General features: G+C 43.6%; 1 protein-coding gene across 1 annotated transcript in view; it reads right to left on the bottom strand.

Annotated features, from left to right (window-relative positions):
• Positions 1-27,016, bottom strand: part of SORCS3 (sortilin related VPS10 domain containing receptor 3) — a 334,020-nt gene that overhangs the window by 52,839 nt on the left and 254,165 nt on the right. The window contains exons 8-14 of the mRNA XM_075423696.1: positions 26,257-26,346; positions 23,078-23,257; positions 21,163-21,309; positions 20,366-20,468; positions 14,383-14,459; positions 14,183-14,274; positions 9,464-9,571 (exon numbers count right to left, since the gene is read on the bottom strand). Coding sequence (XP_075279811.1) covers positions 9,464-9,571; positions 14,183-14,274; positions 14,383-14,459; positions 20,366-20,468; positions 21,163-21,309; positions 23,078-23,257; positions 26,257-26,346 — 797 coding nt within the window. The remainder of the gene's footprint in view (positions 1-9,463; positions 9,572-14,182; positions 14,275-14,382; positions 14,460-20,365; positions 20,469-21,162; positions 21,310-23,077; positions 23,258-26,256; positions 26,347-27,016) is intronic.

The following is a 27,016-nucleotide window of genomic DNA, read 5'->3' as shown; positions in this document are numbered from 1 at the left end:
TCCCTCCGCTTTGCAAAGCAGTCCTGGGATTATTCATCGGCTCAATGAGCATTTCCTTTAAAGCGCCAGCAGAAGAGGAAAACCACTGCAAACGACATGGTACAGCATGATCTTTTAGTTAGCAAGTAATGCCAAGTGCAATTAGTAAGTAATCTGCAGAACATATAATTACGAAACAGCCCTACAGCTTGGGCTCCATTTCTCCATTAGCTGCACAAATAATGCACAAAGCAACGGGGGACAGGTTTGGTTTTTTTTTAAATACAAAGTGTTATCAAAATAAGAACTTGCTGAAAGACAAACCAAATCTTTTGAAATCTGGTCTCTAAAAAATTTATTGCAAATGTTCCCAAACCACTTTACATGACAATTGCTTCAAAAGAAATCCCAGAAACATGAAAAGGAGTGTGAGACACCTGGGAAGGGGGATGGGAAAGCACATTAATTTTTAATGCTGTTTTTTCAGAAGTGTTCTCTCTCTTCTTTGAAGCATTCATGAAAGACAACCAGTTTCTGACATCTTTTGAAACCTGAAGATGCTGCCTCCCTCTACTGGAAAAGATACTAGCAAGTATCAGCAATCTGAGCACTTCCTCCACCAACGGGTCTGTGGTCCCAACAGAGGTAGGTGCTGCCCCTTTGCCAGCAGCTGGATAACACAGCATGTTCAGTTATTTCAATTTCTCATCCTATGAATCTGTAGATTTCCAACCAGAGATATCCAACACAAATGTGGAAGCCATTGCTCAGAACATGTAAGCTCCAAACTCATCTGACAAGGATGGTTTGTGGTGGATAATGGTGACAAGCTTTGTTTGGCACAGGCTATCAGAGAGAAGCAGGCTCATAAGAGGGGATGAGATCTGTACCTGGCTGGGCAACAGCATGAGGAGGCAGCTGACCAGTTATAGGGGGGGAATTTTTAAAGGTTTGGGTCAAAGGGACCATGAAACAAGAAAACTGTGTACAATGATCACATGAGCACAAGCTCTCCTTAGGAATAAAGGCTTTTAGCACTACCTGAACTATGTGAGATGCCTCAAACTATAGCATGGCTGCTCTGGAGAGCTGCTCTCTACCACTCACTGCAGCCCAGTGATGAAAAATCTGTTAGAGTGAACTCTGCAGCCAACCCAATGCTGAGCCTTCCCAGCTCCCAGAAAAGCTGGTGTGCTGTACTACCTTCTGCCCCGTGCAGGATCACGGCCAGGCTGAGCTGAAAAGGTGCTGAGGCCATATGGTTTCTCAGTCCCCCGAAGGCTGATGGGATCAGGGCACCAGAGTATTTCATAGCTTGGTCTAATGGAAAGGTGAAGGACTCTGAGGAATCCTACCCCTGGCTGTGTACCCACACCATGCCCGAGTGTTTTGTGTAGCCCAGTGCAGCTGCTAGCAAGAGTACAGCACAGGACCTATAATCCATCTGTCCTCACTCAAAAGCTCAAGAAAGAAAGCACATTAGCCTCTAGATGAGAGTATCTGGATTGTATTGTCATCAGGCAACCCTTGTCCTTTTACGTAGGGAAAAGAAATCACGTATCAGCCTGCTGCTCATTCTGACTCTCTCTGCAAGGTCTTTCCTGATTCACTTCAGTGAACAAAAGTCTCCAGTCAGCACACCTTTTTCTAGTCCTCCTCCCTACACCTGCTTTACTTCTCCATCCACCTTGTCAGAGCCCCCATTGCAGACATGACTCAGCATCTCCTTCTCCTGATGGAATGGGAAGAGTCTGGACAGTGGGGTACTCATCTGGGACTCAACAGACCTGATTTAATACCAAGCTCTCCCCATGACAGCCTGCTGAGTGACTTGAGCATGGGCATGTCCCTTGCTCTGCCTCATTTTCCCCACCTGCAGAATACAATTAACAATGTGGATTTCTTTAGCATAATATTTGATCTACTGTCCATAAATAGCACTTGACTCCAAGGAGAGTAATGTTTGTCCCAGAAAGCCAAAGACAGACAACACATGCCACAGAGCCCAATGCCTTCTCCATGCATTATGTCTTCTGCCAGGAATCTTCTGAGTACATGGCACAACTGCTGGGAACAGATCTCTGGTCACAGACATCCTCTTCCTAAGGCCCAATAAATCACTCTATGCTGACTGAGAAAGATTATACTAAGCAGATGTTCTCATTACCTGATTTGTCTATTCAGGTGTCACAGAAAGACCTTAGCTCATACTGCAAGTATCAGCAGCACAATCAATATTGTTCAGGTGAATTCATGCAGCAATTCAAAGGCTAACAAATAGAGTACTTCTCTGGCAGAGAGGGAGATGGGAGGAGGAAGTGACACTGATTAATCTGTGATCATTAATAATGTTTTCAAGTCTTGCAAACGAATATAATGATATGGGTAATCAACTGTCTTACTCCAGGGTATAAACTGATCATCTGCTGGGACAAAATGGGAATTCCTGTAACACCCATTTTCTTGTCCATTGTAAAGTCACTTGATGGCATTAGCAGATCGATAATTTTCTCACAAAGTCCCAGCTATTCATTACTTCCAGAAGGTTTTGAAAGTAGAATAGACGATACAGGAATGCACCTCACTATAGCAAATACCAATATCCTCTCAATCATTTTGTTTTCCTAACTTAATAATTATATTTGTAATTTTTGTTCTCAGATCAAGTTCTAAATTTTACTTTTCTTTCTATGTGCAGTCAATTTCACATTTCTACAGATTGATTTTAATTTCATGGATCCTATTCTGAAGAGTCCTTATGTAGGTTTACACACTGCAGTTTTCACAGCTCCATAAGTGAGGACAGTGCAATGAACTCACAAGGACACATCAGAGCCTTGCAATAAAATCCATAGCCAATAATAAAGCTGGTCACACCATAAACAGATATTGCAGTAAAAATAAAAAGAAAGAAAACTGAAATGCGAGCTAACACCACAATGGGGACAACAATTAAAACCTGCCAGTTCTTTCTAGGTATCTAATGGTGCCTACGCAACTTGGATAAACCAGGTTTTGAAGTTTGCCCTCCAATCTCTCAAAAACCCCACAGTTTTGGTAGGCCTGAGAGGCTGGCAGGTCAGCTCTGATTCCCAAAACAAGTGAAGATAAGTAAGAACAGTGTTCAGAATCCTTCACCACAACAGCCCCCATACATGATCCATTCTGTTGTTTTCTGCACTGGAAGTGGCAAGTTGGATTTAGCTTTCTACAGACCTCTGGTGAAATCCTTCCTCCAGTTTCCCTCTTCACCAAAGCCTGTGCTGAGCTCAGGAGCAGTTGCAGAAGGTGCAGAAGAAAATCTGTCTTTTTTTCAGACAGCTTGTTTCTCTTTTTCTCAAGCAGAGTGAATGGTGGGAGAGTTTGAAGGCCCTGTTGGGCCACAGGATTAGAGGAACACCGTGCCTGTGTCTTTTCTTTATGTATGCTGGACGAGAACCTCAGTTCCTTCTAGGAAAAACAATCTCTTCGTGTTTCTGCCATCCACTCACCTCTTCTCTCGTTTGCTGAGATTGCTAGCAGCGGTGCCAGCTATGGAGGGCAAAGACTGGCCCAGCAGGGTCAAGGCCAGCTCCTCCGACCACATCCCAGTAAAGGCACTTTTTTCTATCTTCTCTCTGTTTTCTCCTTACTTTGCTCAGCAGCAACCACTCAGAAGTGGCAGATCCGCAGCTCTCCCTACCCCTAACCAAAGGGGCAGAATCTTTCAAGAATGTTGTGTCAGCTTGTAATTTTCTTTCCTGTATCAGCTTTCACATGTGACAGCAAGACTTGAGCAGAAGGCAGTGAATGTTGCCTTGCTTAAAGAGCAAAGATGATAATAACCTTATCGGAAAGTGACAGGAAAATGACTCTTGGTTCCCATGTAATTTTGAACTCAGTGGGAGCTTGAACCTGGGAGCTGTTGCCCCTCTCTCATAATCTGCTGAATCTCTGCTGAGTGCTAATCAGAATCTGTCCATGTTGCCTTCATACCTGTACATACTTTGCTGATGTCTTCCACAAGTCAGTCAGTTCTTCAGAATAAGAGTTAACTCATGGAACTCCTGGCCTCCCTACTAAAATTTTAAAGGGATTTAAGGGAAAGAATCCTCAAAAAAAAAGAAAAGAAATCATTAATGTCTTAGAAGTATAAAGAATACTACGGCCACAAAAGCCACCTATTTGCAAATCTCTGTAAATGAGAAAAGTGTACAAGGGAATCATCATTTTATATATATATACATATATTTTTTTAGCATGCTCTACTTGCCACTGTTGGAGCAGGGAACTGGGCTAGAGGGATCTCTGATCTGACTCAGTATTGCCTGTGCTATTAACGCTCTCTTTCTCACCTCAAACATCTCCTGGCCTCCATCTCACCTTTTCCAACATTTCTCAATTACTTATTCATTCTGCCCCACTCTTCTGCCACCCAGTGATGGATTGCCAGTAATTTCATGGGTCTCCTGGAAAAAAAAATGCTCCCGCTTCATCTCTGGTAAAAGCTGCCTGGCCATGTAAAAGCGAAAGTATTAGCAAGGGCCAGGGCTCACAACCTATCTATTTACAACCAGGAACATTTTCTAACATACACATAGCCAAGGGCAGCAGTCACAGCAATGTTGGCAGACCAGCTTGTATAAAATTCTCTCACTGAAAACATTAATGCTCAACGTTGCATACAGAGATAAATATGGATCATTAAGTACACATACACAGAAACACATATATATTTATATACACTCGTGGGTGTGTCTACATAAATATATATCTACCGGCACAGACAAACTTAATGATCCCCATCTATAAATGAATGTCTGCATACACACACATATAATGAGTCTACTAAAATGATAGCAAAGCTCTGCAGAGCTGTGAAGCAAAAAGGTTATTTCGCTTTATGTAGGGCTGGAGAGATGCTTAGCACAGGAGATGAAGTGGCAGGGGTAATAATTATGAGTCAGAGCTGGAACAACATAAAGCCCTTACTCTGGATCCACAAAAACATCTTGTCTCTGATTTGAATGGTACTGACTAGCAACTCTCTCGAGCAAATACTGCTTCTGTTTGCATATATCACAATTGACTAGAAGTGGAATACAATCTGATTCCTCTCCCCTGGTGGACAGCCTCAGGCAAGTAACATGCCATGCCTATGGCTTGTCAACACAGAAACGCTAGATCCGATCTATTAGAACATAAAATCATTAAAAGATAATACTACTCATCAGTGAGACTACAGGACAGAAGTTAGAAAACTGTAGATTTCAAGGAGACTAATGTTTTCTAGCCACTCGTTGGGTCACCTAGGCGTGTGCCTAACCCATTTCCCTTAGGCATCCAAATTATTTTCCTAAAGGACCCACTGTTTTCTACAGCTTTTCCTCACACCTGCACCAAACACTGCAATGTGCTTTGGTACACAACTCTTGAAGTGCTGTGACACTATTGGAGCTGAACTGACCACCTTGTCAGATGAGATGAGTGTCTAAACAATGGCAAAAGGAACTGCAGAAGTGCATGATCAGCCAGGAACGGAGCAAGGGAGAGTGGATTCACCTTGGTTAGACAGTAGCTCCAAGTTAGATCAGCTCGCACAGTCTCACGGTACTTCCCTGTGTGTCACAAACCTATGTTCTTAGCAGAGCCCACTCAGCTACGCTTGTAAGGAAGTAATTAATTCTCGCACTCTTATAGGCATATAAAATAACAGAATCATAGAACAATTTAGGTTGGAATAGACTTCTGCAAGCCGCCTTCTCCAATTTCCCACTAAAAGCATCTCCCAATTCAAAGTACACTAAGATATTCAGAATCATATATTGCCCCTAAATGTAAGCCTACAAATTTTACCATACTGTCTTAGGACACATATAACCAGCACAAAGCACAGCAGATCCGAAAGCCTAGGATGATCTTACAATACAGACAGATACTGCAACTGCTCCTGTAACAGCCATGAAAGTGGTATGAAATTCTATGCCAACGCTATTGCTGCTTCCTACAGCCCAGAGAGCCCATTCACAGGATGTGCCATAAAATGAAAGTAGGGAATGATAGTCATTCTACTGATATACTGATTTTAATAAGATAGTATTATGATAATATTGTTAATAATGCAATATGTTAATAATAGTTGAGGTATAATGACTATTTAATACACTTTCTCCTCAGAATATTATTTTTTGAAGGTAGTTGAACACAGACCAGTTTGATGCAAATCAATGGAAGAAATTTTCCCTAACAGGAATCAGCCAAGACCGCTAGATGAAATAGTTTGCATTTTCCACTATGAAAGACAAATCTTTAAAAGTCACTAACCTACCCAGTTCAGCGGTACACAAATATGAGTACAGTCTTCGTCTCTCTGCCTCAACGTTGCTTCTACTGTAAGAGCTCCCACTGACCGCATCCTCAGTTGGGGTATGCTGATCCCAAATTGTTGTCCTCCTCTCATCATCTTCTTGAAATCATTGGGATTTCTATCCACAAACACAAATTCCACGTACCTCCAATCATCATGTCTTATCTTGGTTCAGAGGATGGCCAGTAGCAATAGAAATACATTGACTTTTTTCTCAGCACGACCCTACACTGCCCTTATAGATGAGTTCACTAAAATTCTTACTGTGAGAAATACTTAAGTGATCTGCATAGAAATGGTTTGCATGTGGGCTTTATAAATGGCCCCTTTCCTCCTCAGTTTAATGCTGTGGATAGGAATTTCTCTAAACATTTCTGGGAAGTGTCATATGAAATTCCTTTGTATGGCTTTTACAGACTATTAAGAATAGTTTTTGAAATTGCTAATGATGACGGTAATAATAAAAACAATGTCAATAACAACAGAAATAATAATAATAATACACCTGCAAAGATTTAAAAAGAGGCAGCTCTCAACAAAGCTGATACACAACATTCAGCAAGATGTCACTTCCTACATTCTCCATCAGAAGACTACAAAGATATAAGTAACAATAACCTTCAACTTAAAATGCTTCTTTCATCTCAAAAAAACCCTACACTGATTTACAAAGTAAATGGGCTAAATCCACAGCTAGTTGGAACTGATTAGCTCCATTGATTTCAATAAAGGTGCTGATGTGCAGATTTATTTGAGCTCAGATCTGTGTCTCTGCATGTGTGTGAGAGTCTGCGTGTGTGTGTGGTTGGAAAGCAATACACATTGTACAAAAAATTTCACAGAAAAACACTGTATTAACCAACACAGAAAGTGGCACACTATTGCTTCTTTTAGAGAAAAATGTGTAGAGTGAACAGAATGCAGGCTCTAATCTTTAGCTGGGGACTGGCATATATTTCCCCAACAGGATGCCCCCAGCAGTTTTGTGAAAAGGTTCATAAGTATATCATAAGCTGTTGTACTTTGCTATTTGCAAAAATAGGGGCAATATTTACAGATAGCAAGGTAGTAGACACGCAGATATATTCTTCTATGCAAACAAGTACTCCACTTCTATGAAGAAAAAGACAAAGCCAAGGCATGGTGTTGGAGCAAAGGAAAAACCAGCAACCCTACTGAAATTGATACCACCTCTACTCCGATAAAAAGCTCAACAGCTGTCTATGACTTAGACATACAGGCTGCCTCATTCTGCCCAGCACTGTTTGGGAAACAAACTTAAGAGTGCAGCTCCTATCTTTATAGGCATAAAGGATAACCATAATTACTTAGCCTGGCCTGCCTAGGACACTTCAGCACAAGAGACATAGATGGGCTATAGATCAGTTGGCTACACCTTCCAGACCCTCCCAAGACTACAGCACCAAGACACTGTATCTGTCATGGCATAGATGGCAAAGGAGCCAGCTGAAATGACCCTTGCCAGAAGAGGATTTGCCTCTAGCCCCTTGCTTGCAGCTAAGGTGAGCTCCACTGCAGGTACAGACAGCTCCTCATTACATAGTCACTTCTGTTTACGTAAGGCTGATGTGGGTCTGGTTTTTTGAAAGTCATACCAACACAAACCACGCAACCCAGCTGGAATAAATTCAAATTACTATGACTATTATCAACATGGATCAACTGTTATCTGATCCAAGCTTCCTCAGAAACCCAGCAGTCTATTCTCAGTCTGTCACTACCTGTGACACAAGCAATGAGATCCACCTACGCATTTCTGCCACATAAGTAGGCAGATGGACTGAAGCCTAGAAGAAAATACACTGGGCCTGAATCTCTTTTCTCTTGCAAGTAATGAAAATCTGCAGGAACTTCAGGTGCAGGTGCAGAAAGCAGGAAAAGCAAACTGACTTCAAGGTAAAATTTACAGTATATCTACTGCCCCGATGTGATTAACCAAAGGCACTCCTCCATGCCACTGCAGATATGCTTTGCAGGAGTGCCTCAGTTTAAGGTATCTTAGAAACCTTGCTTTCTCATCCTTTTCGGAAGAATGTTCCAGCCAGTTCAGAGAAAATACAGGTAAGAAGGCAACTCTGCAAGCAACAAAGGCAGTGCATCTAGTCCTTGCTTTGTTCAGAATCCCAGAGTGCTCTGATCTGCTTTGTGCAAGAGGTCAGATGACTCCTTGAAGATGCCTTTGAACTTAAAAAGTTCCCTCTCTCCCCTGGTTGTTAAACTCAGATCCTGGCCTCTTATTGGGCCAACATTACTCCACTAATTCCACCAGCCTTACCCAGCGCTTCAGCACTCTTGGGAGGAGGAAGTGCCAGTCCAGGCTCTTCCTTCCATGCTATGGGTGAATGATAGCATACTACACCCCAGACCAGGAAGATTATCCTGAGCTCAGCACTGCATATGCACACTGACAACGCCTTTAGCTTGAGCTAAAACCAGGTGCACAGCCCACAATGCACACAGCAAGCAACGAGGTTTGGGGACATTCATACCCAGCAGCAATCTCAAAAGACAGTCAAGCTGCACAACTGGAGCAAGCACAGAACTGACATTAGGTCCAACCATACAGACCTCCGGCCTCTGAAGAGCACTGCAGTCCCTGGGCCATCAGATCCAAGGAACACAGTCTCAGCACTATTTATGAGAAGTTACCTCTGGATATCACCAGTCCAAGATCTTACTCCAAGACAGACTGTTGCCAACTATAGATCACGACAGATTTGGCTACATCTAGCCAAGGCTTGAAAACCTCCAGGGATGGTGATACCACAACTTCTCTGTAATGTGACCAGGGTTACACCACCCCTGAGAGATGCAGATTTTCCTACTGTCCTATCTGAGGTCCCAAGATACAGCTTGGGATCATCTTGTCTTGTTATACCCTCTGCCACTACTCGGAAGATTTTGGCTCCATCATCTGTTTGCCATATGATGCATGGACTCTCCACTTGTGTCTGTGACCATCAGCAAAAGCATAGAATAGCGTCATGCCTTCATGCAGCACTACATATGTGTATACAATGCTGCACTGCACACCATGAGGCTCACCATGCACTTGACAATCTCCATGCATGCCTTCTGCCACCACATTTTTAAAAAGTTAAGAGCTGCTATACTTACGTCATTATCTGGTTCTCTATGCCAGGGTCTACAAGGGATCCATCCACAAAAAGTGGTGTTGATGTGAAACTGTATTTACTCCAGGATCTTCCCTCATCAAAACTCACCCTGGGACAGAAGCAGACAAGATTTATACACAGAAAAAGACTTACTCTATAGCAACTACAGCAATTAAATGTTGGGCAAGGTCTGCAAGCTCCAGCAACTAGATTTATGGACAAGCACCAACCTTCACCATTTCCTAGCTCACCACTTCACGCTGTTGGTGTACTTCAAAAGATCAAAGCCTTTGAGAGCATAAACACTGGCAATGAGGACATGGATATGCCTGATCCAGTTTTACACTGGACTTCAAGGGATCAAGGGGCATTGCCAAGTCCTGTTTCTGGATCTGAAATAGTGCCTGGCATGAGGCAGCACTCATAGCATGAGCAGCCTTGGCCAGGATGCATGAAAATTGCTGTCAACTCCGCAGGACATTTCAACCCATGTGTGTATTAATGCCATATGGCATTAGCTACAGTCTCTCCAGTCCTCTTAATACTTCTTTGAATACCATCTGTGAGGTGGTCTCCATTTTACAGAGAGGTAGAGGAAGGAGGCCAAACTGAGCCACAGTCAGTGGTTGGTCTGGGTGCTCTTTGCCTGTCACAGTTACAAAGCAAAGTTGTATGCTGGTTAAAAGTAAAGCATTTCCCTCCTTAGAGGCTGAGAGTGTTCCCACTGTCAGTCACAAGCCAGGGTAATTCAGTGGCTTTTGGTCATCTGTCCCTACCCACAACCACCATGTGACTTACTTTCTGTTTTTCTCAAAGAGCTCGTGTATCCTAACCCAGCTAACAGGGTCTCAGTTGAGTCAGAGTTAGTACTAGAGGCTTTTAGATTAGTAGAGGAGGGTTAGCAAACCCTGCTCTCTGCTACCCACCAGCCGTCTCTCTATCTCTGACAACTGTAAAGGAGTAGGTGAAATGAACAACCTCACTGAGCACACCAGCAGACAGACTGGGTCAGGACTCTGGTGGCTGATGCTTTAGTGTCCCTTCCCAGCCTCCCTCATGGCCTCCCCTCACCCCATCTGTGGCCCAGGAGCCCCACTGACACCGTGGGAGTGTGAGGCTCCAGCTCTTCTGCAGCCCTGCCCAGCCATGGACCTGCCATGCAGACTGGTGTCCCAGCCTGGCCTCTGCCCGTCCCTGTCCCCAGGGAGCTGCCAGACGCCAGGGCAGGGGCTGTACCTGACTGCCCTGCTCAGAGCTGGGGCCATGGGACGGGCCCCAGCTGTAAGATCCTACCCTGCTGTCCCAGGGACCTCAGTCAGATCCCACCTTCCCAGCCCTCAGGGAGCTGCCCGCACTCACGTCACCGCGAGAGCTGTGCCCACAACAAGGCAGTGAACAGCCAAAGGAGGGTGTGCACACCCGGCTGCTGCTGTGGCAGAGATGACAGGCAACCTGCAGACCGCCAGCATCCAGGTCCCAGAGCTGCTGCCCATGAACAGCTCTGAAAGCAATCAAGTTTCTCTGCCCCCAGACTCTTCATACAACTGCTGGTACACAATTTCTGCCCAGAATTTCAGCTCCAAATTATACCAGCAAAGGAAGAACAAACAGAGGCACACAAAGGTTTATTGGCTATACAATTATTGACTCCTCTCCCAGCAGGGTCGTTACAGAGTTCTCTGTAATTCTGCAAGGTACCTGGGCTGTGAAGGCTGACAGATTATTCTCGATGGACATTACCAAAGAGACAATCATGGCACAAACTACTCCTCCCAAAAGCAGGAAACACTTCTTATTTTAAAGTGAGAGTAAAAAAAAAGTTTGCCTTATTTTCCAGGTGAGGAAAGTTTGGGGGATGATGTGCACAGGTGTGTGCGCACGTGCATCTGAGAGGGTCTTAATGGAAACAATCCTCCTCACTCCAAGTAGGTAGCACCAGGGGCACTGTCTAAGATGCCACTGAAGGACCAGGAGGCCAGTGTAATATGTATTGCAAACAATGGGTTACACCAATCTCAGATCTCTAGTGTGGAAAGCCGAGGCTTGCAGTCACCATTCCCTAAGCAGCTGCCTCTCACAGCACCTAGCAAAACACCTTCACCTGACTCAGAACACACATCTGGCAGAATAGGAAGCTGACTATAGACCAAAGACAGAAAGCTGGGAGTACAAGAGCATACAAAATCTTATCTGACCTAAATCTGTTTATTTAAATGTATGTATCTTCCCATACACCTGTGCATTTGTATGCTGTTCTGCTTGCATGCTTATCTATCTAAACAGCATTTCAATTTCTGGGGAACAGCACGCTTCATTAGCTTAGCTAAAGTTCTCTCGGCTTTTGAATTATCCACCCCTCTTTTCTCCAGGATGAAACTTATTGTACAATGTCTCAGCCTGAGAACTAATAGATATACATGTACCCTTTAATCTATTCCACTCCTGCCCATAAAACAGGTGCCTACTGAGGCAGTATGAAACATATTCCAAATCCCCTAAGGGTATAGTTTTGGAAGAAACCTGTTGGAGCTTACTGATAACAGCTCTAAATCACTACTCATTTAACAGAGGGGGCTGGGCACTCCTAGTACTGCATATGCCATTTCATGAGACTTGGTGAAAAGGCAGAACATCTGAAAGGAACCTCTGCAAAGCAAAGGTGAACTGGACTCTCAGCTCCTACGGAAAGTCAGCCTGTGACCAAATCTTTCCCAACATCTAGGTACCAGCACTTGTATGTAATGTGCTTCTTACATCCAAAGAGCCTTCACAAGGTAAGACACTATTAAAACAGTTACACCTGGGTTGAAGAATATAGTAATAAATGGTTAACACATGACTTCCATCTCTTTCAATGAGTGGCTTACCCTTCACTGTTCCAGAGCTCAACTTGCCACAGCCTGACGTACCTACTGCTGTGACACCTACCCTTGGCTAAAGCACGCTTCTCCTGCCTTGGCTCACACTTGGTTTGGTCTAAAGACTTCAACATGGTGTTGATGTCCTCTTTTCTGACGGCATTTCAGGTACAGTCATGACTACTGAGTTACCTATCACAGGCAAATGTTTCTAGTCACACAACACATTCTAACCACAGACAGAAAGATGGAGTCTGCTGGAAGCATCATTATGGGTCTGCCCTCTTACTACTCTCCTCTATAAGCCCAGTTATGGAGGCTGTTGGCAAGAGGTTGCTGGCCTAAACTAACCCCTGGCCCTGACTCAGTACGGCTACGTATATTAAGTTCTGACTGCAACAAGCTTGCTTATGATAAAAAAAAAACCTAATTGTTTCTAAAAAACACTAAAAAGCAAGACAAAGACTGCAACCCCCATTTTGAACATAATGACTTGCTTGCAACCCCACACAGAGGCACAGACCTCTCAGAGAACACTCGGTTCCCCTACTCTTGAAAAATTACAAAGCCTTAGGAATATGAGTCAATACATCCCGTGGTTAACAATCCACTATCACACCAAAACTAAAGGAGTCATTTCTTTAGTTCAGGTGTTAAAGAAATGTGGTCATATGCAACACATTCAAACTTTAATAGAAACTTATGCTGCAGTCATCCCAGGGTTATCTGTCAGTCAGGAATATAAAGTCCAGAAGCTTTTCATATTGAAAAAGTAGCCATTAATGTTCTTAAGGTACTTCTCTGGAACATTAGCTTGTGATGGGTAAAGACAGCCTGTCTTGAGGTTTCCAGCTTCTGAATGACTGTAATTTATCTGAAGGATTTTGTACAATGATGACTCAGGTAGAGGAGACCTTAACACCTCATCACTGCTGCCTAACACCATTGCTTTCTTTTTCTATTTGACTGAAGGCCACATTTCCTTTTCTGCATGAAGAGTATGAGACAGACATGCGCTTAGCACCGTCAAGATGAGAGACAACTCAATCTTGCAGACAGGAATTTCTAACTAATTCGCTTCTAAACAACATTAGAAGCTGGCTAGGTCAGTCCATTAGCCATGCTTCTCTCTCACTCAAGACCAGAGACTGAAGGTGATGCTAATACACACATTTTCTGTAAACAAGGCTAGTTCTGGATTTCCGAATCCCTCTCTCCAATGCTTAGCTGGTGCAGAAGGAGGGGCAAAGACTAAGGAGAACATAATATTGAGCAGTACCTTTAGTGCTTAGTCTGTTATAACCCATTTATAGCAAGACAGTATCTTCAACTGAGACATCCTTTTGCCCTATTCTAGCCAGCCCCCACCCCCCAACTCTATTCAGTTACCACCACTGTACCTCTGGAAACATATCTCTATTGTCCTTATCAACACCTACAGCTCTCTCCTCTCCCTCCCTTTATCTGTCTTACCAGTTTAATACCAAATTCTGTAAACAAAAACCAGACGTGAGGGGGACAGCCTCTCAAAAATACTTGAAGCACAAAATATAACTTCTTACTCAGTATATATGTGTCTGTGGGAAAGAAATCCCACCTGAAGTCTCATAGTATATGACTAGCACAAAAAGTAATGCATGCATATCTGTGATTACGTATATAGCCGTTATATTTATAAAATGGAACAACAATCATTATATTAATCAACAAAACCAGAATGATGGCAAAACTCAGATAAGAATGATCTAATTTGCTCATTTTGTAGACACTAGCAGATGTTGGTCAGGCGATGCAAGAGATATTAGAACCACTGTCAGCTTAGCCCCATCAGGAAACCTTCTCAAAGTAACAAGTTTCCTTACCACATGTGACGGATGGGTACTGATGTGTGTTTCATGGCCACCAGTGCCCCTCCCCAGTCCAGAAACCACACATTGTATTCTTCCTCGAAGATCTGCAAACGAATTAGGTACTGCGTGAGTGCTCCACACCACTGGGAATGGAAGACTCAGAAGAAGAACAGCAAAAGGCTCCATGCTTTCCTGCACTCTGCAAAACATACCTGTCTCCAGGAATTTCCACCATCAGAAGAGATGAACACACCAACATCAGTGTCGGAAAGCTCAGAACCAATATTGCCTGCAACACAAACAAGTGTCAGACATTCTTGTATAGATGAACACAGAATTCCATTTTCCAGGAAACCAGAAGTACTTGGCCTCACCAGTGCGTTTTTGTTGTTCTTGATTCTATTCTCATCTAAAAACACCACTGTGGTCAGGTGGCAGGATTCATTTACAAGAGCTATGCCATTTGAAAATTGACACTGGAGAGCAACAGTATTAGTGTCTTGTTTTCCCAACAGATAGCACTGCCCACAATTGCAAGCTACTAAAAGCAGGCTTATTCTATGCAAGGACCTACATACTCAGAAAACTGCATCTGAAACCCCACGCCCATTTGGTGTACATAAATCATCAGAATGGCAGCAGAATAGTGGCTGCTGTCCCTGGCTGTGAGATATTTAATTCCATACACATTTTTCCCTGAACTTGCAGTCTTTGGACTCTGGCTGGTGAGTCTCTGTGACCTGCCAGTCTTTGTCAAGGGTAAAATAATTACCTCTGTCTCTACTTCTTGTGTAAAGGAAAGCATCCAAAGGCAAGATACTCATAGAGCTGAGTTTAAAGCTGAAACCCAGGCCCCACTGAAACCCATGACTATGGGGCTAACAAAGTCTACTCCAGAGTCTGTCAAAATACTCAAACACGTAACTGATCTCAGCACCTGCAGTCAAATAAACAAAACTTCTTCCTAGGTTTCCTAATGGTCTGCAATTAATAAAGACTATGATGTGATGAAATACAAGTTCCACTTGTAGGAAATCTGGTTTGTTTAGGTATGAACCTCACCTAGAGGCAGGAATGGTTCAGAGACTTAAGGTGGGTGAAATGAGTTTGCAGCATGAGCAGAATTCTAGACAATGTTGATTGTTCTCACTGACCTAGCTGTCCTAATTGTGAGTTTAAACTTACCGGTTATTTGGTACAGTACTTATTTTTATTCTCGTAATTTCCATTATGATGGAAACTGTTCTGCTGACAGGCTTACAGGGTGAACTACTCTGCCTTCACCGTGCGTTAGGGAATGGACGTGCCACACACCAAAGCAATGCAAAGAAAAGCTCAAACATCAACCTTAACCATATGTAGAGAAAGCACAGCAGAACACCACTTGGAGGCACTACCTCAGAGCCTGAAACAGTGTTTCTTCCAAGGTCCCTCATCTAAGCCAGCAGAAGAACCTCAAATCTTAGCATGATACATCTTAATACAGAGTAAATAACAAACTTGTGTATTAGGTCTGGCTGAGATGGAGTTAATTTTCTCCACAGCAGCCCTCATAGTGCTGTGCTTTGTACTGGTAGCTAGAAAGGTGTTGATAACACACCAGCCACCAGTGTTTTGGCTACTGCTGAGGAGTGCTCGCACAGCTTCAAGGCTGCCTCTCCAAAATTCCCCCCCTCAAAAAACAGGCTGGGGGGTGGGCAAGATCTTGGGAGGGGATATAGCCAGGACAGCTGACCCAAACTGACCAAAGAGATATTCCATGCCATATGATGTCTGCTCAGCAATAAAAGCTAGGAGAAAGGCGGGGGGGGGGGGGGGGGGGCAGGGGGCGCTATTCGTTACTACGATGTTTGTCCTCCGGAGCAACCGCTACGCGCACTGAAGCCCTACTTCCTGGGAAGCGGCTGGACATCACCTGCTGATGGGAAGTACCAATAAATCTTTTGTTTTCCTTTGCTTCTGCACGTGGCCTTTGCTTTTATTAAACTGTCTTTATCTTGGCCCATGATTTTTTTCCATCTTATTTTCTCCCCACCACATCCTGTTGAGGAGGGGAGTGATAGAGCAGCTCGGGAGGCACCTCATGTCCAGCCAAGGTCAAATCACCACAACTTGGACTACATCTCCATCCCTCTGGAACACCTGAGCATCCATCAATAGTTGCAAAAGAGAGATGCCCAATAGCTGAAAAACCTGCGCATGCTCTGAATAGACTTTATTAGTTTATTCCTGACACTGCCCTGAGGTCAGCATCTTGCTAGTGCTTCAAGAGTCAAACTTTCCACAAGCACCGGGCTCACTGAACAATGCAGGTCTGCTCTCAGGTCTCCACTTCCCCAAGCACCCAGTGGCTCAGAGAAAAGCTACCACAGTCACCCAGGAACTGTTTTTTCTGCTGGTCTGTCAACAGTACTTTCAATCGGTGCTAGGTGGGATTCTGGTGGCGTGAACGTCTGTCCCATAGGAAGCAGGCAGATGTAACACTAACAAATACTTCCTGAGAAGGCCTTCCAATGATAATGGCCCATAGCCACCATCTTGTGGTCAAACCCATGACTTCTCTATTCAAATCTCATAAAACTTTTACCCAGTGAGCCACTCTTATACCTTCCACTGTTTATAAAGCAGATGTAACTTCAATTGAAGGAAGGGAGAACTAACATTTTTTCTTCAAAAACAGCAAAGGGAGAGGTGACAATCTTACACATCTGTAGCATCAACAAGAGCATAATAAAAACACAGTAAAGAAAATGTTAATTGAATTTCTGACATTTAATGCTGGGAAATGAGATATTAAAACCCAGATGTGGGTTGACACACTCCTGTCACCATCACGGAGTCCAACTAGCCACATTGTTGTGACGACAATGTTTCAGAAAATAAAATTTCTGGCTCAGCGAGGCGGGACAATTCAAGAAAGGCTTTTCCGTTAGTTCTCAGGATGTACGAAATGTCACACTGTCCATCTACCTAATCTTCTTCCCTGACACCAGCAAGTGACCAGTTACCTCAGATGAAAGTACAAGGAAAACCTGCCACTGTAACCATATAGGACAGTCTACAGGGACATTCAGTTTCACAAGGATAAATCTACTGTGTTGGTCCAAATGTCTGTTTAGCCCAGTGTCTTAGGAAGTCCTCGAGAATTAGAAACTGACTTAAAGGCAGAAATGCAAATTTTGTATCATCATGTTTTAAAAATCAGAACCGGAAAACCAACTTTCCAAACAGGGATTTCCAGATTGTGGCACAGAAAGAGAATAAAAAGATGAGATTCTGTTGCTATTACTTCTTTCTATCTGTTTTTCTGTGCAAACTTGTTCCATTATTTTCTTCACTTTCTCCACCTAGATTCTTTCAGCTACATGGATTCACACCCCACCAAACATAATTAACTTCCACACAAGTCAAAAGGATTTGGCAGCTGTACAATTAGATACTAAAGCATAATTCTTCCCTTTGCAAGAATCTAACCTCTGTCCTCGTATCAAGAGTCCGATTTTCCAATCACTGCTGGAAATGTACCACTGTAAATCAAAAAGTAAGACACAGAGTGTCTGAGCGGCTGATGCCTGAGAGAGTAAGTTGCAATCCTGGAACACATTCACCAACATGGTGAGAAGTTCCTGTTGTTGTGAAACTGGTTACTGGAAACAGATGTGTATATTCCCTACAGGTTAAGCTTTTTATCGTACAAAGCAGTAAGGCAGAAATTATATTCTCCCTTTTAAAGGTTAATTGTTAGACTGGGAAAGCATTCATCCCATGCACTGGCAGCTTGAAAAGAACCTCATTTACGAACAATTTAGATCAATGCCTAGAATCTCACTGTCCTGCTGCCTCTATTTTCTTCCTAAAAGGTTAAAGAAGAAAAAGGCTCTGCAATCACAGCATCATAAGTAGGGCTTGTTTCTAAGCATCCATCTAGCAAGTGTGACCTGACAGGAGCGATGACTCCACTTGGCTATGCATAGGAAGATCTGGAGGTTTAAACCAAATTAAACTCAGAGGGTTGTCATCAGCAGCACTGAGTCTAGTTGGAGGCCTGTAACTAGTGGTGTCCCCCAGGGGTCAGTACTCAGCCCAGCCTTGTTTAACTTCTTCATCAACGACCTGGATGAAGAGTTAGAATGTACCCGCAGCAAGTTTGCTGATGACACCAAACTGGGAGGAGCGGTGGATACACCAGAAGGCTGTGCTGCCATTCAGCGTGACCTGGACAGGCTGGAAAGTTGGGCAGAGAGGAACCTGATAAGGTTCAACAAGGGCAAGTGCAGGGTCCTGCACCTGGGCAGGAACAACCCCATGCATCAGTACAGGCTTGGGGTGGACCTGCTGGAGAGCAGCTCTGTGGAGAGGGACCTGGGTGTCCTGGTGGATGACAGGTTGACCATGAGCCAGCAGTGTGCCCTGGCTGTCAAGAAGGCCAATGGCATCCTGGGATGCATTAGGAGGAGTGTGGCCAGTAGGTCGAGGGAGGTTCTCCTTCCCCTCTACGCTGCCCTAGTGAGGCCCCATCTGGAATACTGCGTCCAGTTCTGGGCTCCCCAGTTCAAGAAAGATGAAGAGCTACTGGAGAGAGTCCAGCGGAGGGCTACGAGGATGGTGAGGGGACTGGAGCATCTCTCCTATGAGGAGAGGCTGAGGGAGCTGGGCTTGTTCAGCCTGAAGAACAGAAGGCTGAGAGGGGACCTAATATATGTTTACAAATATCTCAAGGGTGGGTGTCAGGAGGATGGGGCCAAACTCTTTTCAGTGGTGCCCAGCGACAGGACAAGGGGCAACGGGCACACGCTGAACCATAGGAAGTTCCGTCTGAACATGAGGAAGAACTTCTTCCCTCTGACGGTGACGGAGCACTGGAACAGGCTGCCCAGGGGAGTTGTGGAGTCTCCTTCTCTGGAGATATTCAAGACCCGCCTGGACAAGGTCCTGTGCAGCCTGCTGTAGGTGATCCTGCTTCGGCAGGGGGGTTCGACTAGATGACCCACAGAGGTCCCTTCCAACCCCGAACGTTCTGTGATTCTGTGAAATTGTTTTCACCCCATTTGGCCTGGATCAGTGGACTGGAAATCACATGGTGTTTCCCTTGTTGAGATATAAATGTCATGAAGGGAACCTGTCTGTCAGGTTCTAGCTTAGTCTGGAAGACACACGGAAGCACAGAAGGACATGAGAATGGAAATGGCTGGAAGAAACAATGTAAATTCATATAGACAATATTGCTAACACGACACACTTGCAAACCACTCCTAGGCGGAACAAGACAAGGGAGACAAAATGAGCCTTAGAAAGAACAGTTGAGCTATTTGGATGTACCTGAGCACATGTATGAGCCTCCCCTTGAAAAGGCAGGACAGCCTACATGCTTCAGAGGCCAGCTTACAATAGCACCAGCCATTCAGAAAGCTCTTTGTTAGCCCAGTAGCTCCCACAGAGCCATGAGTGTTCTGAGTCTGGTTGGTAGCCCTATCCATTCTGATTATGTTGCATGCTGTGTGCATACAGGGCCTGTGATGGTTGTCAGATTAAATACAGTGGGTCAGCCACTGCCACCGTAAAGCATTGTAGCAGGTTGCCATTAAAACTTCGTGACCTGCCAAAGTACTATGTTGCAGAACAACTGACAATAACATGCAGTGTTGATTAAATGCTGCTAGTCTTGGAGCAATACAGTGTTGGAAGTAGGTGCCACGCACAAGACAGTCACTCATGAAATCCAGCTTCACCCGACAGGCTTTGTGACAACTCTGTGCTTGGTACTCAAATGGTGGAATGTATTGATACCTCCTAGAAGCATAGCTTATTGATACTTCCTAGGAGCGTAGCCATGATTATTGGCCCTATTCTCATTCATGGTAACTCCAGCAAATGGGTAGACACCTACATCAGTGGTTGTAACAATGTTAAGTGAGAGAAGTTAGTAATGCCAGTTGGTAATGATCCCTTGCAGGTGTGGGCTTAGACCTGCATATGAGTTATTGCAGAGCAAGAAATAACCTGACAGGCATTCTCTTTTTTTGAAACCAGGGGCCACATACCTTCTCCTAGCCCATAATAAACGGGAGTTAATGTGAATTAGCTCGGCACTTGCTGCAACAGAGCTGAAAGTTTTACACCAACAGGATACATCTCATACACTCTCAGGCTTCCAGTGAGGCATGGGTGAGTGGTGAGGAGATCTTATGGTCTTACCTGTTGCCACCAGCAGCCCAGGAGCTGTCTCTTTGCTGGAAATGCTTCCTGAAGTATACGGATTTTCTGAGAGTTGCAGATGTAAGTGCAATGAGCAAAAGGGCTATTAACAGGAAACAAACAAAAGGCAGAAGGTTTAATATGCAACAAGTTAAATATCAGAGGAATCCTTGGCAACTGCACACAGGTACTCCAATCCTTCTGAAAATTACCGCTCTGCTCTTAGCACTGTTACAAATAGCAGCATATGTTCATTTTCTGAATAAGCACGGTAAATGTAGCTGAAAGCAAGAGAAGCAGGAATGCTGCATTAACAAGCAAGCATGTCTGCATTTGTTTTTAACAACAATCTGATCTAGAGCCCTTTTTCCCAGAAACTTTCTTATTCTAACTTAAGTTCCATAAAAAGGGTCAAGAAAGATGGCCAAAATTTTCCATTAAAAGCTATGAAGCTATGGAAAAAGAAATCTACTTAATTCACTTAACACCCAGCAGGTCAAGAGAAAGAACACGGGGAGAGAGATTAATCAGTGAAACTTCAGAGAACTACCACTCCTTTGAAACCCAGGGGCTACAGCCTACTTTCAAATGTAAAATTCACTTGAATTACGACAGTAAGCCCAACCCAAAGTTCTCGTCTGTAAACTGTGCCCCATTTTGGAGCACCTGAACTCTGCGGTTCTCTGGCTGGCAAGAATCACTCCTACCCAGTTTCACTGGATGCTTTGTTAACCCAGTTACTAAAATAAGCAGCTTTGAAGGAGTCAGTTGTGCTTTGGAAAAGGTCTGCCACTCACCAGCTGGCAAACTACAGGATCCCCTCTTAGATTGGCATCCGGTGCCTGCAGCAAACGCCAGTCTCTGCCTTTGTTGTAGGTAATGAAAGTCTTGATTTGGTCATCTATCTTCCTGTTAGCCAGGAATATGCCTTTGATCCCTGCTACCTAGGAAAAATGAAGAGAGATGAAAAAATACATCGAAAGAACAGGCCAAAAGTAAAGCCCTCGTGAGGGCTCTCAGGAGTGGAAGATCTCTGAAAAAGCAATAAAGTCATCTCAGTCCTGCCTCAGAAGACTGTGAATGGCATGACAAGTACATGATGTTGATGCCTGCACAGCTGAAAGGCCTCGTGCAGTCTCTCTGTGGAAGCAAGAGACAAGGGCATTCACAGAGCAAATCCCTAGGAAACAGCTCACTTCTGGATTCCCTCGAGTGCTTGCAGACAGGCTGCTGATGGGCTTGAAGGCACAGCATGCACTGTGTCACACATGAGCTCTGTGACTCTGGAGACGTGGTCTGCCTCAGTCCCTCCTCAGATTGCCATAACATGGGAGACAGCAGGTCGCATCAGAAGCAGTGTGGGATCTTTTTGTGTTGGTCTTTTCTTTCTTTTACACAAAAGATGGAAACCCTGAATATGCTGAAATACTGATGTTTTGCAAACTTGATTTCTACACTTTCCTTCCACTACTGAATTCTGTCAAAATCAACCCAGTTGTTCCAAATGTTTTGATTTTTTGTCAGCAGAACCCATTCCAACAGAGTATGGTCCTGTCAAAACGTTCCCAAGAAGATTTTGTATTGAGCCTGGTCTCTGTTGCACAGCTGTGAAGGTGAGGCAGGAAGAAGGAACTTGCTACAAATCTGCAAATTCCTGGCAACAGCCAGGATGCAGATCCTTCTACTCCAAACCCCCTTGAGTGACACTGCCCTTTGAATGACTCTGTGAAAATCTCTATCAGCATTTAACAGTAAAAAGTCCATGATACACAGCTGGGGCATACAGAGCTTGCCAAGGAACGGGAGATGATGCATGTTTATTTTAGCTGGTTCATCACAATAAAGAAATCCATCCTGTTTCAGAGGCAAGAAAATATATTTAACTAGATGAAAATAAAACGTAAAGCCTGTCCTTTATACTTATATATATGTGTCATTTTTGAGTTTTCTCTCACTGCCTTAAAGTAACTGGATTTTTATAAGTAAAATGATTATGTTGTTAAATGGGCATTATTCTGGCTGAAATAAATAAATGTATAATCCTAACTTCTAAATGTAAATGCAAATACATTTCTCCATGTAACAGCAGAACTTTTCCAAGTCAGCCTGCAACCATTACTATTAGTATTACCAATTAGTTATTTGTTGCTGGCAAAGAACTGAGCCCTGAATCTCAGCAGATCTTCCATCCAAGGGGTTATGACACATCAAAACCAGAATGCTCTGAAGACACCAGGAACTGGAACAACTGCTCTGAATGGACTGTTGTTGGCCAAGGCTGAAAAGGCTGGCAGAAGAATGAGAATGGAAGATGATTCAGGGTAGAAGTTACCCATCTGTTATCTCTAGGCAAACGATACCTATAAACTCTTGCTCAGTGACCACAAAGGCGGAATCCATATTCCCTGCCTGCGAGCAGGTGTCTCTAGCTGTCCAACGGGAAAACCAGTATTTTGAGTCGCTCTCTAGACATCCACATTAGGATGAGCAGGATAACGGTTTTCCCTTTTGGAAATGTCACTAGCTAACCCGTCATTGACTTGAAAGTGACCAGTTGTCACTGCATTTATTCCCACATGAGTTGGCTCAGCATCAAATCCAGTAAATGCCTCTGGGCTGATCCCAAAACAAATGAAGATCCTGTAAGAGATTTACACTTACTCAAACTAGCAAGCAGTTGCTTTTCTTTGTAGGGTGACCTTTACTACATACCTCATAAAGGTCGATGATGATATTTCCCTCCAGTCCTCGACTGCTTTTCACATTTTCCAAGGCCAGGGTGAAGTACACCCCTCGGGTGTCTGAGATATACAGGTTGTAAGTATCGTTCTGGTTCCACTCTTGCACAGCTGCAAACACCTGATTCTCATCTGTGCTGATAATATGCATGTCCTGTTAAAAGAAGACAAAAGGCCTATTACTGAGGATCTCTGTATTTCTTTGCCCTTTGGGACATATAGTAATTACCATGACTTATGAAAGAATGGAGGTGGAGCATGAATTATAGCAACGTTAAACAATTTTCTGTTAGAGCAAGCCAATAAATTACCACCATTGTGACTTATCTGCATTTCTTTTTTTTAATGATCACCAGCTGGGCAAAGGGTTTTTGCTTTCTTCATTTTTGGTAGCTTCAAGGAATTTCATCCAGATTCATTTTTTATTTATAAATTTGAAAGTCAGTTTTATCATTCCTTTCCAAGATTTCACAACCTTGGAGCGTGGAGCCCTCACAGTCACTAAGCCTGGTGTAGCACCAGGCTAAAAGCAGTGACAGTTTCCATCCACATGCTGAGCTAATGGGCTTGTGCTTCCAACTGGTAAAGAACCAGTTTAAAAAAATCTGGGAGTTCACACTTATTTGAAGCTGAGGTATAGGGATCAGTTTGAGCTAATGTTGCTGGTGACTTTTAATAACATATTCTTCCATTGAGGGTTTGTCTGAGATCCATTATCCCACTACAAACAGGTTATCAAATAATTCATCCACTAACCTTTGTTGGATTCCTGCTGCTGACCAAGATATGAAGGTCTAGCACGGGTTTCCCCACTTAGTTGTAGTATCAAAGAGATTTGATATTAATTTTCTCAGTATTCTTTTAAAGCAGGCTCACGGAAATGATTTATAAGATGGTGATGAGTAATGAAACACTTCATCCCTGCCACCACTCTTGAACAAACTAACACTGATTCAGCTAGAACCAAAATCACTGTGGTTATGTGGGACTTCATTTATCTGTTTGTATCTATTTAAAATTTCCCCAAGGTACCAAGGAGCCTTGATTAATTTCTTGCACTGTTTTGGCATCAAGAAACCATAATTCTGGAAGTGTCCCAAAGGATGAAGTGACCTGATTTTTGGGAAGAATATCTGGGGGAAGATCAGCTCAATATCCTCAGCCTGCCTAGGAGAGAACTTAATCTTCTGTTTGAGGTATCTAGATGAAAGTTGCAGTTGATTAGATGGGGATATTTCTAATAGACCTAACATAGCCTATCAGCATGGGATGGGGAAAAAAACATTTGAGGGCCTAACTCTGCCCCAGTGAGTGCAATCAGCGGGAGATTTGCCATTTCCCTCAATGAAGGAAGATTAAATCGGGAAGTTTGTTCTTGTCCAAGAGCTCTAATTCTTTAAAGATTAAGTACATACTCAACCTATTCCAGCAGTGTGAAAATAAAGCAAAACACCCAATGACTTCAATCTGTTTTGACCAGTTGCAGTGAAAACATTGCATTACCCTATTGCCAGCCTCACACATGTACAGCTCTAGCACAGTTCATTAATCCATAGCCGACAGGATAGTTATTACTGTACAGCCAAAATGTTCTAGTGACTAAGGGCAGCATAAACAAGCCTCTTTCACATGTCTAGAAGACGTTGCCATGACACCTAGCTTAAAAGTACTTTCAATTTTTAAATGACAACAGTATCATTGATTTTACTCTATGCACCATCCAAACAAGGGCCACCAACAAATCTGTCTTACAACAGGCCAACAACCTGTGACAGCATCAATCAGTAAAGCAGGACAATCATAGGGCAGCCATTCTCTTTGTCCACTTGTCCTTTTAACGAGGGGCAGCTTTAAACGCCAATCCATAAAATGGGAGCATAAATAACGTTTTTCTCCTGAAGAATGGCAGCAGGGTTTCGAGGATTTTGTGTGTGGACAGACATTCTGAATCCCACTCTACCACCATGGAATGACAAATGAAAGAAACTATATCTGTACTGTGCAGGTGTCAATACACCATGAACTGTGATCAGCCCAAATGGGAAGAAGTTGAGGTGCAACACTGGGAGTCTGAGATGCAAATTTCTCAGAACTAGTAAGTTTTCTGGAAAAATTTAAAGCAAATATGCCATATCTGGTAGACTGCAGATATCCCATAGACAGTCAGAAGGGTAGATTCAGCTCGCAAGGCAAATCTAGCCAACTATCTTACATTATCCCATCAAAATTTTCACTTGTGGAAAGAACGGAAAGGCCATTACTGTTGATTATCAGCTCTCTATGACGGCAGCCTCAACAGCCATTCTGAGGCTCCAAAGAACAGCAGTGGTCTCAGCCGCCCATTAGGCTACCCAGAAACTTGTAGCCAGCCAAGGCACTGGAAAGCTTGGTCCCTTCTGTTCTACACAATCCCAAGATATGGCTACTCTATGGAACTTGAGTATAACTCTAGGGACATATTCTCCTTGCTGAGGCTAGCACCATTTGATCTGGTAGAAAGGTAAGGCCTAAGGAGGTAAATCCAGGCACAGTTGTATGAGAAGTACTAACCTCCCTCCCAGCTTTGCCAGTCAGTATTAATCTTAGGCCACCTCAGTCATCTCCTAAGAAGCATCACACAGTGGTTGTGTGTGTCCAAAGCATCAATAAGGCACAACTTTTAGGGAGTCAACTCCACCTCCATGACTTCTTGGCAATGTCCAGCCATAGGGTGGGGACAATGGACCTGCTATACCCTGTGCTTCTCTCACCGTATGGAGACTGCAGTAGTGCTCAGCATCCTAACCATTCGTCATGACCCTCAGTGTCCTGGTCAGACTTACAGAGAAATCATTAACAGAGAACAGAGCAGGACTGGGGAAAGGCGTTCCTAGAAGATTGGTCAAGCATAAGTTGGCTTGAGCTCTATTTAGTGAGGTGCCTGTTCATTCCCATTTGCTCTTTACACAGGAAAATAGAAACTGTTCTTCCTGAAATGCTCACTAACCAAAGGTAGGGAGGGGCAGAAATCCCAAATCGCTTTTTAAGTAAGGTCATTCAAGTAGCACAACAAGCAGAGTTCCCCAGAGAGGAATGCCACTGAGGTGCTTCACCACTGGGCAAGCTGTGCTATTCAAGATACTATACGTCTGTGTTCATAAATTGTGCACTCACCTTAGGGAGAGAGTACTTGGGCAACTTAATCTGTGCAAAAGGCTCCCGTCTGTATGACACATAGTAATTTGCTCTTCCACCAGCTGTCACCTGTAGAAACACCAAAGAAAGTGAGGGACCACCCTTCCAAGACACTCTATGCTGACACCTCTAAGAAGGTTTGACAACCTTTCTTTCAGATATCTTTTCTATGACCTTTATAGCTGTCCCTAAAAGTATCTGTATAACTCCAAAGAAATCCCAGATTTGGGAGGGCTCGAGCATTATTTAAGATGTGCTACTGAACTTTCCATTTTGTCTCTCATGCTTCGAATCCAGTATGATTTTCATATCTAAGGAAAAAGAGAAAAGTGAGTATAAAGTTTAAGGTCTTGAGGGGAAGAAAGAAGATGATCTGGTTCCATCACATGATTCCAGCACAACTACCTTGGGCAAGTCATTTAAACTCTCTGTGCTTCTGTTCCTCTCCTGTAAGAAGGGTATAATACCTCTTTTCTCTGCTGCTTCTCAGCCATGTCTGTTTGCACTATAAGTCCCTCGGGGCCAGGATTGTCTTCCAACAACCTTTTACAGCGACTAAGAGCAGAGATCCACGATAGCACTGTTTAATGCAAGCAGGAAATGCAATGCATGTGCTCCTGAAAAGCTGGAGCTAAGCTCTTCGATGTGTTTTGTCACTATGAAACTGGTTTCTCTGAAATCATACTATCTCTGAACGAGGATATGGAGGGGGGAGGAGGGGAGGCAACTGATAGACAAC

The sequence above is a fragment of the Opisthocomus hoazin genome, chromosome 6 (assembly GCF_030867145.1).
Source record: "Opisthocomus hoazin isolate bOpiHoa1 chromosome 6, bOpiHoa1.hap1, whole genome shotgun sequence".
Classification (NCBI taxonomy): domain Eukaryota; kingdom Metazoa; phylum Chordata; class Aves; order Opisthocomiformes; family Opisthocomidae; genus Opisthocomus; species Opisthocomus hoazin.
The sequence above is the reverse complement of the archived record's forward strand: the minus strand, read 5'-3'. Positions and strand labels throughout refer to the sequence as shown.